Raw genomic sequence first — 17,331 nt, forward strand, 5'->3', positions numbered from 1 at the left:
CCTTTTTCTCTTCCTCTCTCTCTCTCTCTCTCTCTCTCTCTCTCTCTCTCTCTCTCTCTCTCTCTCTCTCTCTCTCTCTCTCTCTCTCTCAGTGTGTGTTTGTACACAAACAAATCCACGATTTCATAATATTCTTTCACAGGTATGGTTTTTAATTAGCGGAATCCCTTTCACCCTCACCTAACTAACATACTTCCCTCTCCTTTTTTATTTTTTAAATAAAATTAATTCAACAAATAGAGAAAATTAAATAATTATTTTTTACTATTCACTCTTCTAATATTGGATACTCACGGAATCCATGTCAGGCAACGAGTGGTGGCTGAAGGAAGAAGGAAGCATCCTCTCTCTCTCTCTCTTTCAATAATCATTTATTTATTGATTTTCTATTTTTGTATCTTGTCGTTGCTTCATTGTATCTTGGTGGATAACCTCAATTTCAGGTTCCAGTTTCCTTGGAACTTTTGTTACTTCACACCTAGGTACTTATTATAAACTATTTATATTTAATATATATTCGCATTAAAGTTTAACCCTCTGATTAATTATAAGTTCCTGTTGTTTACCTTTCATAATTTACTTACCCTTGTTAACACATTTTTTACTTGGAGATTCACTTCAATATTTATGCTACTGGTCACTATGTCTTAACTTAATCATTTTTTTTGTGTTTTCATGGAATTGTGCATCATATAAAGGTAACCAAAAACAAAGAGGGACTTTGAAGAAGCAGAACTGAAAAGTGATTTAATTTTTGTTATTATGGAGTGGAATTTGAAATCAACTTCATGGGATTTAGGGGGTATAGAAGAGGCAACATTACCCAACATAGAAACAATGGATGATGATGAATCAAGCAGATTTGAAGTTTATAGAATGAAAGGGGAGTTTTCTGTTGATTTGAAGCTTGGTCAAGTGGTTAATTCTTCCAATGAATCACCACTTCCGTTATTATCCTCCAAAGATGCTTCTGTTTCCAAAATGGGAACCCCTCCTCCTCCTACTCCTTCTTCAGGATCTTCTAAGAGAGCTAGAGTGGTTAATAGTTCAGCAATGACAGTGTCTTGTCTTGTGGATGGCTGTAATTCTGATCTTAGTAAGTGTAGAGATTATCATAGGCGTCATAAGGTTTGTGAACTTCATTCCAAGACCCCTGAGGTTACAATTGGTGGCCTCAAACAAAGGTTCTGCCAACAGTGTAGCAGGTATGCATCCAGCACCGACGCCAGACACTATATTCACACTCACATGTAGATATTAATAATAAATTAAGAAATAAAAGTAATTGATCAATGTAACTATTTGTATGTGTCGTATCAGTGTGAGACACTAGATATACCTTCAATATGAAGTATTGGTGCTGCATAGAACATTGTTATATCATATCAAATCATATAAAATTAAGTCATTTATGTAAACTCTAGAGTGCTTGTAATTTCTTCTATTTGTTTATGCCTTTGTGCTTTTTTTTTACCTTATCCCTTATTCATGTTAGCTTCACAAGTACTATTGTTTGTTATATACGCCTTTAGCATCTTACTAAATTACCTTTCTTTACTCTTAAACCAAAAAGAATCTCAACACATAAGAAACCTGCATTTGATTTTATTTGCTTTGATTCCATGACATAATGGAAATTCTTTTTTTTTCTTTTCCTTTTTCATTTTGTAGGTTCCATTCACTGGAGCAATTTGATGAAAGAAAAAGAAGCTGTAGGAAACGTTTAGATGGACACAACAGAAGGAGAAGAAAACCTCAACCAGAACCTTTAACCCGACCTGCTAGTAGTTTTTTGTCCAATTACCAAGGTTAGCTTCTAGTTTAATTTCTACCACATTAATATTCTTAGTGGACCCATTTGCATATATATGCTTAGATTTTATGCAGGCGTTACATAAAGTTCTCCACATTATAGATACAAAAATATCAGAAGAGTAAGAAAGTTTCACTAATTAGCTAGCTAGATGAGTGAGTGCGTCTGATTTGGTCCATTTATGTCCCCGCTTGCGTTCATGACAATCTAATGGCCACTAATATAATATGTTGGTAGGGTACACATACCAAACAAAAAATATTTTTTCAAGTCTATCATTTTTTAAAAATAAACTTATCCATTTATGCAATTGATTAATACCATGTCTTTGATGCCTAGCGTATGTTGGTTTGGAAAATTTGGTAATTAGATTTCCCAAAATATCAATGAGTCAATGCTCTCAACAGATTTGCAGTATTGTGTCTACCACATGTCTGGTTCATGTTATTTTAAGGAAACTTTTTTCCCCATCCTGCCATTACGTTTAACAAAATAGTGACATATTGGTTAATCATTTTTTTTTAAATGGAGAAGGAGTGTATTACTATTATTGTTTATTATTAAATTGATATTAATGAACTTTATCTTTTGAGATTATAAGACCAATCTCTTACTACTAAGTTGACATCCGTTAACAACAATTAAGGGTTTGTTTAATGTTTACTTTAAAAACCATTTTTCAGTATACATTTTCAAAAATTTGTGTTCATTTAAATTATCAACAAAGACAAGTAAGACACTCATAAAATCAATAATTGGTATATAGAAAAGGAACATTACATCTATATTCTATTATATTTATTAGCTAAGGTGAAAATGAAAACAAGAAATACATAAAGTAAAAGGGCACGAAGAAATTCAAATGTCTAAAATTTTACTGCTATACTTTTTTCAGGCACCCAGTTGCTACCCTTTTCAAGTTCTACAGCCATGGTGAACTCGCCTTGGCGTAGTGGACTCATTACTTCCTGCCACATTAACAACCAACACCAACAAGTGCATGTGGTTGATCATAAACAAGATCTTTTTCTTGGTTCTACTACAACCAACTATGGAGAAACCAAACGACTCCAATTCTCACAAAGTGACAACAATCCCACACTTGATCATAACCAAAACAACACACCTCTTTTAAGGACAAGTCCTTTGTCAGAAAGTGATGGTCTGAGAACCAAAATGTGCTGTGATAACTTAACAACAACAAGTTCAGTACACGAGTCACCTTGTGCTCTCTCTCTTCTGTCATCATCTCAGACTCACACTACACATGAGAATGGTTTGAATCAAATGGTGCAGTCTCATTCAATGTCAAGTATGCAGCCCTTAGGACTGAGTTTGCATGCTAACAATGGTTTTGAGTCAATGGATAGAGTGTTGGTTCCTAATGGGAGTGAGAGTGATCATTGTTCTTCATTGTATAACATAGGTTCTGATGGATCACAAGGCAATGAAGCACCTCAACTATTTCCATATCAATGGGAATAGAGAATTTTAATTTGCATAAGAATTTATCTTTTGTTAGTTCTTTTAAATGGATTTTCTACCCATGGACTACTTAGTTATCATATTCATTTCTTTTATTTTTTGTGTGCACGATATTCCTTCTTTAATTGTTAATTGATAATAGTAATGTGCCATCGTGAAATTTATATCTCTATCTTTGGGAAAATAAAAACTACATTAAAATAATCAAAATGGGTATATGTAATAGAGATTCGATTAAAAGTTTTATGTTGATCGTCTAATCCAAATCTTTCATTTTTATCCGAACTTTAGTTATTTTTATCCAAACCACATCAAAACACTTTATATAGCATAGCTAACATACGCATATATTCAAAATGGGATTAAGAGATACGCGAAGTTAATTAGTGTAAATCTGTTGGGTTTAAGTGTCACCAGTTAAGTATCACAATATATGACTTCCCAAGAAAATTCAGTCACAATATTTTAATATTTTAATTTGACACATTTTGTTGTTAGATTATGCATTTGTAGTTATTTTTATTTGACACATTTAGTAGTTATTTGTATATGGTTATTGGTTTGGATATGGATCTTCTTGATCCAAACCTCTATATAGATTATGCATTTGATATATAATTGAGATATATTAAAATTAATGTCTTATTTATTTTTATTAAATACTATTAATTTTTTCGAGTTTTAATAACATATCAAAATATTTTATATTTGTGTAAAATTTTATATGTATGATCTTGTATGATATAAACTTTGAATTCAAATAAAAAATTGAAAAATTAAAATAAAACTAAGAGAAATAAAGATGATTGACTAATGTTGAAGGAAATTTGAATTGAAAAGATCCAAACTCTATTGTTTCGGTGAATTTTGTATGTCCAAAAATGTTTTGTATAGTCTAAAATAAATTTACAACTTCTTATTTTATTTAATAAGGTAACTAAGCTCATGACTAAATTGTGGAATATTTTAAAATTAATTACTTTAATTACTTAAAATTTAAATTGACAAGTAACACAAATATTGTGTAACAAGAACCATAAGTTAACAATAAAAAGTTGCAGAAAATTAGTTAAAAATATAGGGTAAAAAATGTACAATTTTTTTATTATATTTAGCAAATTAATCAAACTCTTGGACTAAATTGTGGAATAGATGGTACGAAATGAATATAACACCAAAAGACCATCAATATATTGAAAATGGAAACCCTCTTAAAAGTAAGAGTGAGCAATCACATGTCATCAAGATTATATTAAGAAAATAGTTTAATTATAATCAAATAAGATTATAAAAGAATCTCAAAATAGTATATATAAATCGTGCTAACAACCAATTAAAAAATAAAATTGAAAAGTTTATAGCTGAAAATAAAAGATAAAAAAAATACTTAAATCTTTAGCAATTATTCGTATGCGATTTTCTGCTCCTTTCGTCAATCTAACGGTTGAAGACGAATAATTCTATATTGCGAATATGTCGTAAACAGTCCAATCCAACTATGAACAAATATGCACGCGCTAAATCAATCAAATTTAACCGTGAACAAATGCAAAAACGTTTTTTTTTTTACTGAGATTGATTTGAGAAAAAGAGAAAAAAAAAATTATTTCTACTTTCTATCTTTTCGTGGCCTTTATTTCTTTCAATAATATTATTTTTTACAATTTTAATATAAAACTTTTCGGCTTAAATAATTGAGATATACAATAAAATAAAATATTTAAGTCGTTCTACACGTAAAAAAGGAGTCCACCATCTAAAAATAAAAAAATAATACTTAAACAAAACATTTCTAAATGAAATATAAAAAAGAATGAATGGAACACTTAAACTTAAAACACACTTTGATTTTGAAAATTTATGCTAAAAATAAAAAAAAAAATATAATAGATAGAAATACGAGGAACAAAAAAAAAATGTTATTTAAGTCATAATTCAATAATATGGTTAAATTAAATGTTTGTATAATTTATATTGAGACCTATAAATTAACTAGTTAATTAAGATTATATTTCCCAAGTTTTCTTGTATATAAAAAAAAATATCTGCCGGTATTGGGCCAAAGCGAACAAAATGAACCAAGCCCGTTGCACGCAATTTTTAGCAACTTTCCTTTCGGTTGCATTTCGTCCTAACGCAGAGTCGAAACCGAAACACTGAAACTATATTCCGTCTTGTATCGGTGCAGTTGAGCTCAAACTACAATGGCGGAGGATACACCGAGTTCATCATCGGCGAGATCTACCACCAAGGGAAAATCCTCAACCGAACCAAACATTGGCATTTCCTTACTCAACGACGATCTTCTCCATAACATTCTCACCAGACTTCCTGCCCTAACGTTCGCTTCTGCATCTTGCGTTAGCAAATCGTGGAATTCTGTTTGCAATCGCATCATTTCTCGTCCCAAACTTTCTTCTGCGCTTTCTCTTAACCCTACACTCCGTGTAAGTTCCATTTCTCTTCATTTCATAGCTCGCAGAACTCGCGCAATTAGGTTTCCACGGAATCAATCAAATTTACCTTTAACTATACTGATTTTATTTTCTTTAATATCGATTTGTGCCGTTCTAAATTATCACAGAATTTGAATGTTGGTTTCATGTTTTTCATTGGAACAGGTCGCTGTGAATGAGGTTATCAACAAGGTTCTGTCTGAGCCAATTAGACCTTATTTTGCTATTGCAAATGTTGGTTGTGGATTCGAACCGAGCAAGATTCTGCGGCTTGTAAGGAAGAATTAATCAATACCTCTTACTACTACTCCGGCCCTAAATCATGAAAATCAAGAAATTTTGTTCAATTATTAAATTTGTTGAAAATTTGAATGTTTTTACTTGTTTACCCTTATCAGAGAGAATTAATTAATGTTTTTATAGTATTTTATTATTTTGCTGAAAAAAATGTACATAATTAGGGATATGTTAGTGAATAAATAATTAATGCATTTAAAAAAGAGTCTTATAAGAGATAAATAAAAATCTCCAGAGTGTGTTATATATAGGGACAGAGGTAACACTTTTCACTTTTTTTAAGCAAGGATTATTTATGTTATGCAAATGACTCAATGCCTTTGATGCAGATTAAACGGAAATTGGGGTTGAATATTCCGGTTATTGTCACGGTGAATAATGGTATTATTGGAAGGGATGCTCTTACTAATGAATTTAAAGAGGTTAGATGTTGACTTTTTTCCCCTTTGTGTTAGAGATTTGCTAAACAACTCAACTGTAAACACCAGTATAATCTGTGTAGGTTAAATGGGGTGCCCTTTTTAGTGGCACCGGCGACGAAGAATATGCAAGGCATGTAAATGAAGGCATAGTTTTGACAATTGGTTACTTGCCAGGATTAAAAGTTGAAGCTATACCGTTAATACGGCCGCCACAGGTAATAAAATCTATTTGAGGATTTGGACTTTACACGCTATGAAATTTTTTTTGTAAGAGTAAGACATTTTTTTAATATTAATTAATTCGTACCTTACAACTAAAGGTAGTCTCGTGCAAAAGGTACCCTGAAGCTGCCAATTGGCTTTAGTAATACGTTAAGGCAAGTAGAGGCTTACTGAACAAAGGTGTTAACAACAGATAAAAGAAGAAAATAGTATAATGTTTGGATGTCTTGCTTGATTGCCCATGTAAATTAACCACTCGTTTTGAAAAGCAGTAGAGTCTCAGATTGGCATTGTTTATTTTAACATTATGACAATTTCATCCTCTTTATCATCACGGCTAAAATGGAATGAAGTGTAATACATATTTACTTCCAACATGAGGGGAAGGGAGATTTTAACATAAGAAGTGAGAGAAATGTAATTCAAACTCCTCTTAGGGGAAGAGAATGTAGTTTACTGTTAACGTTATGGCTATTTTACCCTCTTTAGGATCACAGATAGCAACTTATAAAACTATATAATTTTTTCTGGTAGTCAACAAGATTCTAGAGTCATACCTCGTCCTAACCATAAAGGCCTATTTAAGAGACCAGAGGCGTGTGGTTTGACTAGCCCAGGTTGGCAATATCACAGGTTTACTTGTAGGACACAAGGACTGTTTGATCCCAAGCTTCTCATAGTGATTTCCAGTCCTGTTCACACAAAAGATCGTGTGTTGGTATTGTAAAATGGGATTGCTCGGGAAGGTTGTGAAGTTGTTGGAATTGCCAATTTTCACAGGTTGGGCTACTCAAAACCCATGCATCCCATATCTCCATTTTTCACGTCCTCTTTTGGGTGTGTCTATTCCAATTTCCAAACATAGAGTTCAACTTCTCTGGTTTCGAGAGAAGCTGGCGAGGGGAGCTGACAGCTGTAATGATGCAGTTTCAGAATGGTTAGGGGAGGCGGGACACGGTTGACCATTGTGAGGTGTGAGTTCTGGTTACAATCACAGGGTGGAGCGTGGAATGCTTGTCTTGAGTGTTTACTTCATTGGGCCATACATGGATTGCGAATTTTGTTTTTGGTGTATTTTGTATCTTCTCATTGCAATAGAAAATTTGATATGAAGTTTCTGGTTTTGTCTATAAATTGGTTCTACAAAGGCAGTCTATGCATGGATGGAAATGAAAAAATCATATAGATGTGCAAGTGTGCATGATGGATGGATGTGACAATGTGTTCTAAGTAAGGGAAAATGCAGAAGAGTGAAATTGAAATTTATTACTATTCAGTACGTTGTAAAAGAAATGTGTATGTTATATTAGATATTGACTTGTAACCTTGAGCTTAAGTATGTGACTTTGTTAATTAATGCAAGTTTAATGATTTTTTCTTTAAATATTTTTTCATTTCTCATAGAATCTTAGAGTTACGATCACCTGATTTTCTTGTTTTCTGCTTCCTTCCGATTCAAAGAAGGATCTCAACTTTTACAACTTTGCAACTTGCAAGAGGCATTTCTCTTTCCACACTTCAGAATTAGATATTGTGATGCTTTCTTCTTTTATACTATTTTTATAAAGTTTTTAATTAAAGATATTTCTGACACCAGACACCTCAAGAACCATCAGTTGATAGTTTTGTGATGGATATCAAGGAGTACTCTGCCTCTGTTTCTGGTCGCCCATTCCCTGTTGGGATTATATTGTTTGGAGTGAGTTAACAATCACACACTTATTTACCAATATTGATCTTATTTTACAAATATCTATTCTTTATTTATCAGTCTTGATTCTGTAACTAACACTTTGATTTGGCTACACAGGAAGCAAGCAGTGACATGAAACTGGTTCTGGAGAAGTTGGGTGAGTGATACTTGTATACAATCAATTGTTAATATTATGATTTTTTTTTGTCAATTCTGCTTTTGCTTCAGGACATTTATTAACTCTTCACTTAAGGTAAAATTTGGAAATTAAATGTTATGCTTGGTAGAATATTTGAGGTTTACCTCTTCAATTTTAATGTGTTATTACAAGATAAAGGAAGCAAACAATTCTAATTGTTTATATACACCATGCTCCATTCAGTTTGAAGATATTATTGACCGTTGTTATGGGATGCATAACAGCACATTGATGCTTAAACTTTAACTGGGAGACTGTGCATTTTGTGTTAGTTTTCTAATTGAAAAGAAGATGTCTTCAATTAACACATTAATACCACAGGTCAATGCTTGTTTTTTTTTCTTTCTTTAATGATATCTTGTTTCATTGCAGACTATGCCATGCCTATAGACACTGTTATTGTGGGTGATGAGAGAGGATGCTCTTTATTCAGATGTGGAAATGATTCTAGAACCGTTTGTGGTAGTAGAGGGTACATAGAAGCTGTTGCCCTTGTATTTGCTCAGGACAGAAATAGGTCTTCTGGTACCTCTCGTCTTTTTCTTAGCTCTTGCCACATAATGCACACTGTATTTCCTGCAACTTCGTGCATGCCATTTATGTTACTAATGGCGATTGCAATTTTTAATATTCCTCAAAGGCCAAATAGATATCAGGATTGACAAGTCATGTATAATTGTATCGTTAATCAAGTAAGTTTGAAGAGAAAAATGAGAATTTCTTTCAAATTTGTTAGACAAGTCTAGAAATATCCATTACTTTGATCTCTTAAAAGAGGGTAGAAGCTTTGCATTTGCTTTCGTTCCTTGTCTTCTTTGAAAGGACTTTCTTTCTTTTTCTTGTGCATGGTCAGAGGCTCTTATTGGGATCTAGGTGGGAAATTGGTGTAAATTAGAACATTTGCAGGTGTTTTGTACAAGTTTCAATGTTGGATACGAATATGATACAAATGTCACTTGTTTTGGAGTATTTTGTCTTGCTTCCAGTTCTTCTCAGTCTTGCCTTTATATGTGTGCGCATGTTGAATAACAGTTTGTCTTGTTTATGTTTCTTACTGCCGTGATTGTTTCCAGTGTTAAAGGCATGATATTTTTTCAGTCATTTTTTATTAGTCACTCATCTTTGTTATGAATTGATTTTGCTGCAGGAAATATTAGATTTCATGCTGCATTCTCAAATGGTGTTTCACCTGTGGGTAGCAGATACAAGGCAGCTTCAGTTAGAACAAACTACACCGACTGTTCAACATGGCTAACTGCCAAGAGGGAAGGGCATCAGGAACTTCTTGACGGTCAGAGTATTTTACATGATATTAACACTTTGGTGCGCATTTATTTCCATACTTTGGGCTACCTACAAATTCCTTTCATTATGGCGAAATTAATGCCCAAGACTACCATGAAGGAATATAACAATTTAAATTAGTAAGGACTTGTAAAAAATTATTATTTAGGGGGAAGGGACGTTAGATTTCACCTAATAGACAACAATACTTGATTAGAGTCCACACTGGGTAGTGATATAGCCTGAACAATGATTAGAAGTTCGAACAAACCCTTCCCAAGAGCTAGTTTATGGGGTTGAGACTCGAGTTAGGCTGAAATCCAAATTTTTAATGTTCTGTCTTGCAAACTTCATGCTCTAGATGTCTAGGTCTCGGTGAGAGAGAAATGTTGAAAGTCCCACATTGAATAGTGATACTACTTGAGCAGTGGTTTTAAGTAATCGGAAACCCTCATCTGAAGAGTTAGCTTTTTTGATCGAGTTAGGCCCAAACCCAAGTTCTAAGAAGAAAATCGCAATCAGTTTTACCTAGTCTCTGCCACTCAACTGTCCCTTGGACACCAGTGAACCGAAAAGGCATTATCTTCAGCTAATGTGAGACTTAGGTATTTCTCATACAATCTCTCTCGCGAAGCACTATTTGACTTTGTGCCACTGCTTGGATTGTCAAGTAAGGAACAAAGGGATTAAGAGAAGAATCGGTAAATACGTTGGAGACAAATTCTTGTGATATGGGTGAAGAATGGAGTATCTTTAAAAACAGTTACATCAACTAGTACCTAGAACAGAAACAATGAGTTCAAAAGGAATAACATCAGTATCCTTTTTGAATTGAGAATAACCAAGAAATGTGCACTTTATAACACTACCCTTCAACTTATCAAGATCTGAGGTAAGATCATGAATAAAACAAGTAAAACCAAAAACGCAACACTAGGATAAAATGTAAAGAGAGGTTCATCAATAAATAACAGAGAACAAAGTTTTTTGTTGTCCTACGGCAAAGACGACATTATATAATCAAATAACCCGTAGAAAACACCATCACTCCAAAAATCTGAAGGTACATTAATATGTACCCTATGTTTCAATTTGCTAATCTCGGATAGCGGTACAAAGGGCCCATAAAATCGGGACTGCTATAATCTGGCTGAGTACCTAAACATACCCATGCCGTAATCTGGTTTGGTTTTCTTCTTTTTCTTTCAGTAACAATTTTTTATTGTAGCAATAAATTTTTTTTACCCTATTGATAGTGATCATGATGGACCTTGGGAAATGTCACAGCATTCTAGGGTATTGATTTTTTGCTATACTTTGTGGGAAAGATGAAGATGATATTGTCCAATGATGTCTGTTCATTTTAATTGTAAATATCAATTCAATGTTTTGCGAAACTAATTTGATATCTAAATTTTGTGCTTGTGGTTATTATTTATTTTACTTTTACTGCTATTTATGTCTTTTTTCACTTGCTTCCCAAAATTTGGCAGCTGGAAAATCACATCGACTCTCCTGAACTGTACATTGGGGTAACTAAACATAGAAAAGTCTCTATTGGAGCAGAGAGGCCAAGGCCAAGAACTTGTATTGCATATCATGGAGTTGTGGGGTATGATATAAACTCTTCTCTTTTCTTGATTGTTGGTTTTTAATGCTTTGTCAATATTAATTATTTTCTGGAGATGTAGAAAGAAGATAAGAGTCGGTTAAGTTGAAGTAAGACATGATATGAAATGAATGATAGAATTTAAGGTTGTTCAGAATTGTGATAGAAACTACAACTAGGGAAGGGAGAGGGTGTGGGAGAGAACTCCAAAATTGAGATTTTTCACTGAATTGATTCCCGAGTACTCTGAGCTTAATGATCATATAGGGTAAAGAGTCTCTGCAAAGTGCAAACTAATCGACTCAGTAAGCATAACAGAAACTAACTATTAATGATAGAAGCTAACTGCTAATAACTTAAATGTATATGAGTACTATACTATCTATGCAATGATGATAAGAAGATAGAATGAAGTGCCAACCTATGAAGGTCAAATACTGATATGGACACTGACATACCTGACACCGTTAAAAATTTAAGAAAATGAATTAATTGAATGTAATTAATGTGATAGTGTCATGTCGGTGTTAGAGATCGACACATGTTAGATACCGGAACACTAAGTTGTTAAAGGTGGTAAATAGCGCCGCTATTGTGGCGAAGTGTTGCAACGCGGAGGGTGTCCGCCCCACGGCTTTTGCGGCGGAAATTGCTGAGCAGATCGAGTTAGTCGTGAAAAGATGAAGTGAAAATCTATCGCTCTCTGTTCATGCCGTGCGCTGATCTACTGTTCCAGGCCCCATGCGGTGAAGAAGATAAGACGTGGCGTCGCATGTATGGCCGAACACCCTCCGTGTTTCGATGCTCAGCCATGATAGCAGTGCGATTTGCCGCTTTTAACAAAGAAAAATAGGGTTAAAAAAGAAAAGAAAAAGATGGCTTATGTTGACGTTTGCAATGAAATTGGTATTAGTTTGAAAGCTATATTTTGTGATCGCCATTTGAAGATTTATATTTTCTTATGCCTACTTCTTTGGTATGCTCCATTAGATAATCAATTTTTTCCCCTTCCATTTTCTGTAAATTTAATGGTCTACTTGCAATCATTGGGCTATAGAAATATATCTAAGGTCGATCCATTTAAATTGTCACTATTGGTGCCATGAGGCTCAGGGCGGTGTGATTTTCTTTAATACTTCTCTTCAACGACTTCTGTTTCCCATAACTTATTCAGTCTACTAACCCCTATTGTAAGCAATCTCATTCTTAAAATGCAAACGCTAAGTTTTCATGTTTTGGACAGAGGTGACGAAGAGTATCTTTATGTTGATGGAATGGGCATCAAGACAGGAGATATCTTTCGGTTCTATCATTCAGATCCGAGTTTTGCGTTAGCTTCATTAACCGAGGTTCGTGATGCCCTTAACAAAATGAAGCTGGAAAGGAATTCCAGGAGTTTGGAAGGTGATGGAGACAAAGCTACCAATGTTTTTGGTGGTCTTATTTTTGCTTGTTATGGCCGTGGTGAATCGTTTTTCGAACGTCCTAATGCTGATAGCTCTCCCTTCTTGGAGAATTTTCCAGGAGTGCCATTGGGTGGAATTTTTTGTGGTGGAGAAATGGTGCGTCCTTGTACCACTAAGATTGGTCTATGTCCAGATGAAAAACCTATCAGTTGCTTTTTGCATGTTTATAGCACTGTCTATTTAATGATGTCATATGATCCTCCCTCTGTGGAATATTAGATGCTACTCATAATTTTCTCTTCAAGATGTACATTTTGCTAATTTGAGGAGAATATCGTTTTTCCATTTTCCATGGACATGGACGGACTTGACTATCTTGTCTTTGATCTCAGACAATAATTTTGTATCACATGGGTATGTTCTTTATGCCGTCTATAAGCAGTTATGTTTATGTTAACTATCATTCTGCAACTGAATTCACATCTTCTGAAGCTTAAGTTCTACAAGTGAAAAGCTTGAGGGGATGTTTTCAAGTAGTTGTTTCCATAATATTGTTGCTGAACGTGTTTATGTTATGAGTGCTTTAGCTAAACGGTTTGACATGGGTACTAAACTGAGTTAATGTAATAAACCTCTATTTTTGCCATTGCAATCTGCAATTTCTCACAGGATTTATGAATATAGATATACATGGGAGTTGGTTTTCGCATTCTGTGTGGGTTTCTTCGTTTGAAGTAGTTAGCATTGCTACTCTATAACAAAATATTAACGAAAACTTTAATGTACCTAGGTCATGTTTAGTCAAACATGTATTTTTAGTTTATATTTTGTTTCGGAGGAGCTTATTGAACCTTATAAGCTTGTTTGATCAAATAATGTGGGTTTGGTAAACAAGTTTATTATATTATTTTTTAGTTTTTCTTGAGATATTATTTGAAATACTTTTTCTATTTTAAAATAATTGATTCATATGTAAACAAAATTGTCTCCAAATAATGTCATTTTAATTTTTAATGCACTTCTTTTCAATAGTATCTTTAATTAATATTATTAACAAAATTTTCATGCAATATATTTTATTATGTATTTATAATACATTAATATCTATTAAGAATAATTTGATAAAATAATATTTTTCTTTCATTTATAAAGTTCAATTATTTTGAGATGGTGGGAATATTGTTTTAGCTCATAATCTACATTTTGCCTTTTTGATTGCACAAGTAGTTTTAGCTTATAATCTTGTATCTGCCATTTGATTATTAATGAAAAACCCTCGCCATTTCTTGCATTTTTCTTCTTGTATACGCCATTTTCCCCCCTGAAACTACTTTCTCTGTGCACAACCCCTCAAATTACTCTTCCATATCAATATCATATTGGATTTAAAAGAGGTGCCCCACTAAAATTTAAATAACTTTTATAAGTTTCTTTTATTAATTAACTAGTTAAAAATATGTACATATTCACATGTCTAAATATATTTTAAAGCATGTATTGTATAAATTAATATAAAAAACATGTGCATTGTATGAGATGTGTGGTTGGTTATATATATGATAATTAAATTTTAAATTTAGAATTAAATGTTATATTGATGTTAATTCACATTACATTATTATTAAATGATATTATAATATATATTAGTTGACTTTACACAATATTTTAACATCTATTATGCCTTTTTTGATAAATTAATTTTTTGTTTGATTAATTTTTTGTTTGTTTGATAAATAATTAACATCTATATTAGTTAATTTAAGAAAATTGTTTAATAAAACACGACCAAATATATAGATTTTTTGAATAAATTAATATTAATAAAATAATAAATTATAGAAAATTCATAAACAATTGTTCATTACTTATGATTTTATCAATATTAATTTATTCGAAAGTTCTATATATTTGACCGTGTTTTATTAAACAATTTTCTTAAATTAGCTAATATAGTAGTATATTTATAGATTGTTTTTCTTTCTAAAATTTGAAAATAATCTACAAATTATTATAAAAATATATTAGATCTAACAACAATAGTTAAAAGAATAATTTTTTTTCTTGTCAATAATTTAAAAGGAAAGATTCAGTCTCTACAAAAAATAATGTCCATAAATATCTTGTTATTCAACAAACCACTCTTTTTATTTTTTATTATTTTTCTTTTTTAGATAGTAATTTATTTACTCGTTTTTATATAGTATTGATTGCAATTCATTTCCTTTATTAAGTGGTAGAGATATATGATGATTGTTAAAAACATACGGTAGAAATAATGCAAATAAAAATATTTTAAGAATATTAATTGTTAAAACATAGAAAAGATATGGATAGTTTTTAGGAAACACCGTGAAGGAAAAGAGTTAAAAAAAAAAGTCACATTTTTATCTGACTCAAAAAATAAGTCTCATGTTTTTGAAAAAAAAAAACAAAGAACAATTATAAAACATTTCACATTGTTCGATAACACTTAAAAAAATTAAAAATAAACTACACATATATCGAATGAAACGTCTAATAAAAATCAACTTCATTACTATATGACATGTGTTCTTAAAAGCACCGTTGTAAGTTTAACTCGTCTCACTATTTACATATGAGAATTGAGAAATGTCAAGTGAAAAAATTATTAGCAATGTTCTATGACAATTGAGAATAAACAAAAAAATAATAATAATATTTTCCTTAGAATTGATATAGAACATAACCAAATAAAATAAATATAATCTAACATTTTTATGCATCAAAAGATTCAAAACCATCTCCATAGAGAAGGAGAATTTGATGTTGTAAATGTCTCTTATAACTCACAAATGAGCCACTCTAGTCTTCCAATTTTAATTCAAAATACTAACATAAAAATATCATTAAATTTTGTTGGCATTTTGTGACAAAAAATTTAGGAGTTGCTAATATAAGCAGAGCTGCAGAATTAGTATTTACGTTTGATATGACACACTACAATTCTATTTCTATACAATAAAATTTATTGAAATTGAGTTACTAGATTATTGGACTATTGTTTTTATCTCTCCAATTCGTGATAATATGATTGTTTAATTGACATTATTTGATTCCAATATATTGTAATATATGATTAGTTAATCGACTCCGATAAGTTACAAATTGGTTTCAATCGATTTTAATTAATAAGATTTGATTCAATATAATTGATTACAAATGATTTTACAAAAAAAATTCTCTTTCATTTTATATATATTTTTTAGTTATTTATTCTTTTTCTTATTGGTTGATTGGCTGATTAATTGTTTTTTCGTCGTTTCCTTTAATATAGTATATCTTGTTATTATTATTTTGATATAAAAAATAAATGATTAATAATTTATTGATGTATTGTCTTAATTTTCTGCGAGAGCATTAAATAAGATATTATGAGAAGACATGTGGTGTAATAATCAATTAAAAAATATTTCTTTTAGACTTATTATTGTCAAGAGGCATTACATTTCATTGTGATAACTACAACTATTAAAAGAGTTTTCTCTTTTATGAATATCATCTAGAACAAATGAGAAATTATATAAGAGATGAACAATTATTTGATTAAAGTCCTCTTATGTTAAATAAAAAATAAGGAAAAAGTGAATATAATTTGTTGTATTATATAATTGCACATAGTTTGATTTAGAAAGAGAATTTTCCTTTCATTAGATCTGACATATCTGTTTTACGGATAAATAGATGATATACAGAGAGAAATGTTTAAATCATGTCAAGTGAAAGGGTTTGGGTAGCTTTCTTTAAAAAATGGGTGTATATGCCTATTGGCAACCGATAGTGTGAGTTTTAGAAAATTGCAACTTATTCGAGTTGGTTACTAGTTTAAGTTAGTTTTAAAAATAAAATATGTATGGAAAAGTGGAGCAAGGAAGAGTTTACTTCAAAACTTTTATAAAAATTATAATTATAATTTTTGTTTTAACTAATATCATTAATCTTTGATCATTATCCAGACTATTATGTATTTGATCTGGACTATTATGTATCATAATTATGATTACCTTTTACAGTCAGAATAACATTGACCATCACTATCAATCATCGTTTAGACCACTCTAGTATCTAAAATTTTAAGGCATTAGATATATAAATTAATTGTTTTATATATTCAATATTTTTTTCATTCATAATCGATATTGGACTAACCACTTACACTTACATTTCATCACTAATCTCAATTGACCATCACTCCGACATTTGTCAACCATCATTGGTCTTTGATTACCATTTCGACTATTGTCTACCAACATACCACTTCCGCACCTAATGATCACAACTCTGACCTGAATTGACCATCACTTCGACTTTTGCTGATAACTACAATCACTACTTCAACAACCTCCAACCATTGTCAACCATCACTCTAATCGCCAACTTTGACCACTCTGGCCTCCGATTCCCACAACTCTAACATCCGTTGAACA

The 17,331-nt window shown here is 31.7% G+C and overlaps 2 protein-coding genes across 2 annotated transcripts; both read left to right on the forward strand.

The window, feature by feature from the left end:
* The first annotated feature begins 8 nt into the window (after positions 1–8).
* On the forward strand, positions 9–3,406 carry LOC101507093 (squamosa promoter-binding-like protein 13A). The gene is made up of 5 exons (XM_004501658.4): positions 9–142; positions 309–482; positions 699–1,205; positions 1,672–1,808; positions 2,709–3,406. Exons 3-5 carry the CDS (start codon positions 763–765, stop codon positions 3,296–3,298), a joined length of 1,170 nt encoding a protein of 389 aa, XP_004501715.1. The 5' UTR covers positions 9–142; positions 309–482; positions 699–762; the 3' UTR covers positions 3,299–3,406.
* A 1,957-nt stretch (positions 3,407–5,363) lies between these two features.
* Positions 5,364–13,312, forward strand: LOC101506755 (F-box/LRR-repeat protein At5g63520). The gene is made up of 10 exons (XM_004501656.4): positions 5,364–5,745; positions 5,920–6,027; positions 6,381–6,473; positions 6,554–6,688; positions 8,293–8,394; positions 8,506–8,545; positions 8,960–9,112; positions 9,735–9,910; positions 11,365–11,483; positions 12,724–13,312. Exons 1-10 carry the CDS (start codon positions 5,503–5,505, stop codon positions 13,163–13,165), a joined length of 1,611 nt encoding a protein of 536 aa, XP_004501713.1. The 5' UTR covers positions 5,364–5,502; the 3' UTR covers positions 13,166–13,312.
* Positions 13,313–17,331: the final 4,019 nt, after the last annotated feature.

The sequence above is a fragment of the Cicer arietinum genome, chromosome 5 (genome assembly GCF_000331145.2).
Source record: "Cicer arietinum cultivar CDC Frontier isolate Library 1 chromosome 5, Cicar.CDCFrontier_v2.0, whole genome shotgun sequence".
NCBI classification, from domain to species: Eukaryota; Viridiplantae; Streptophyta; class Magnoliopsida; order Fabales; family Fabaceae; genus Cicer; species Cicer arietinum.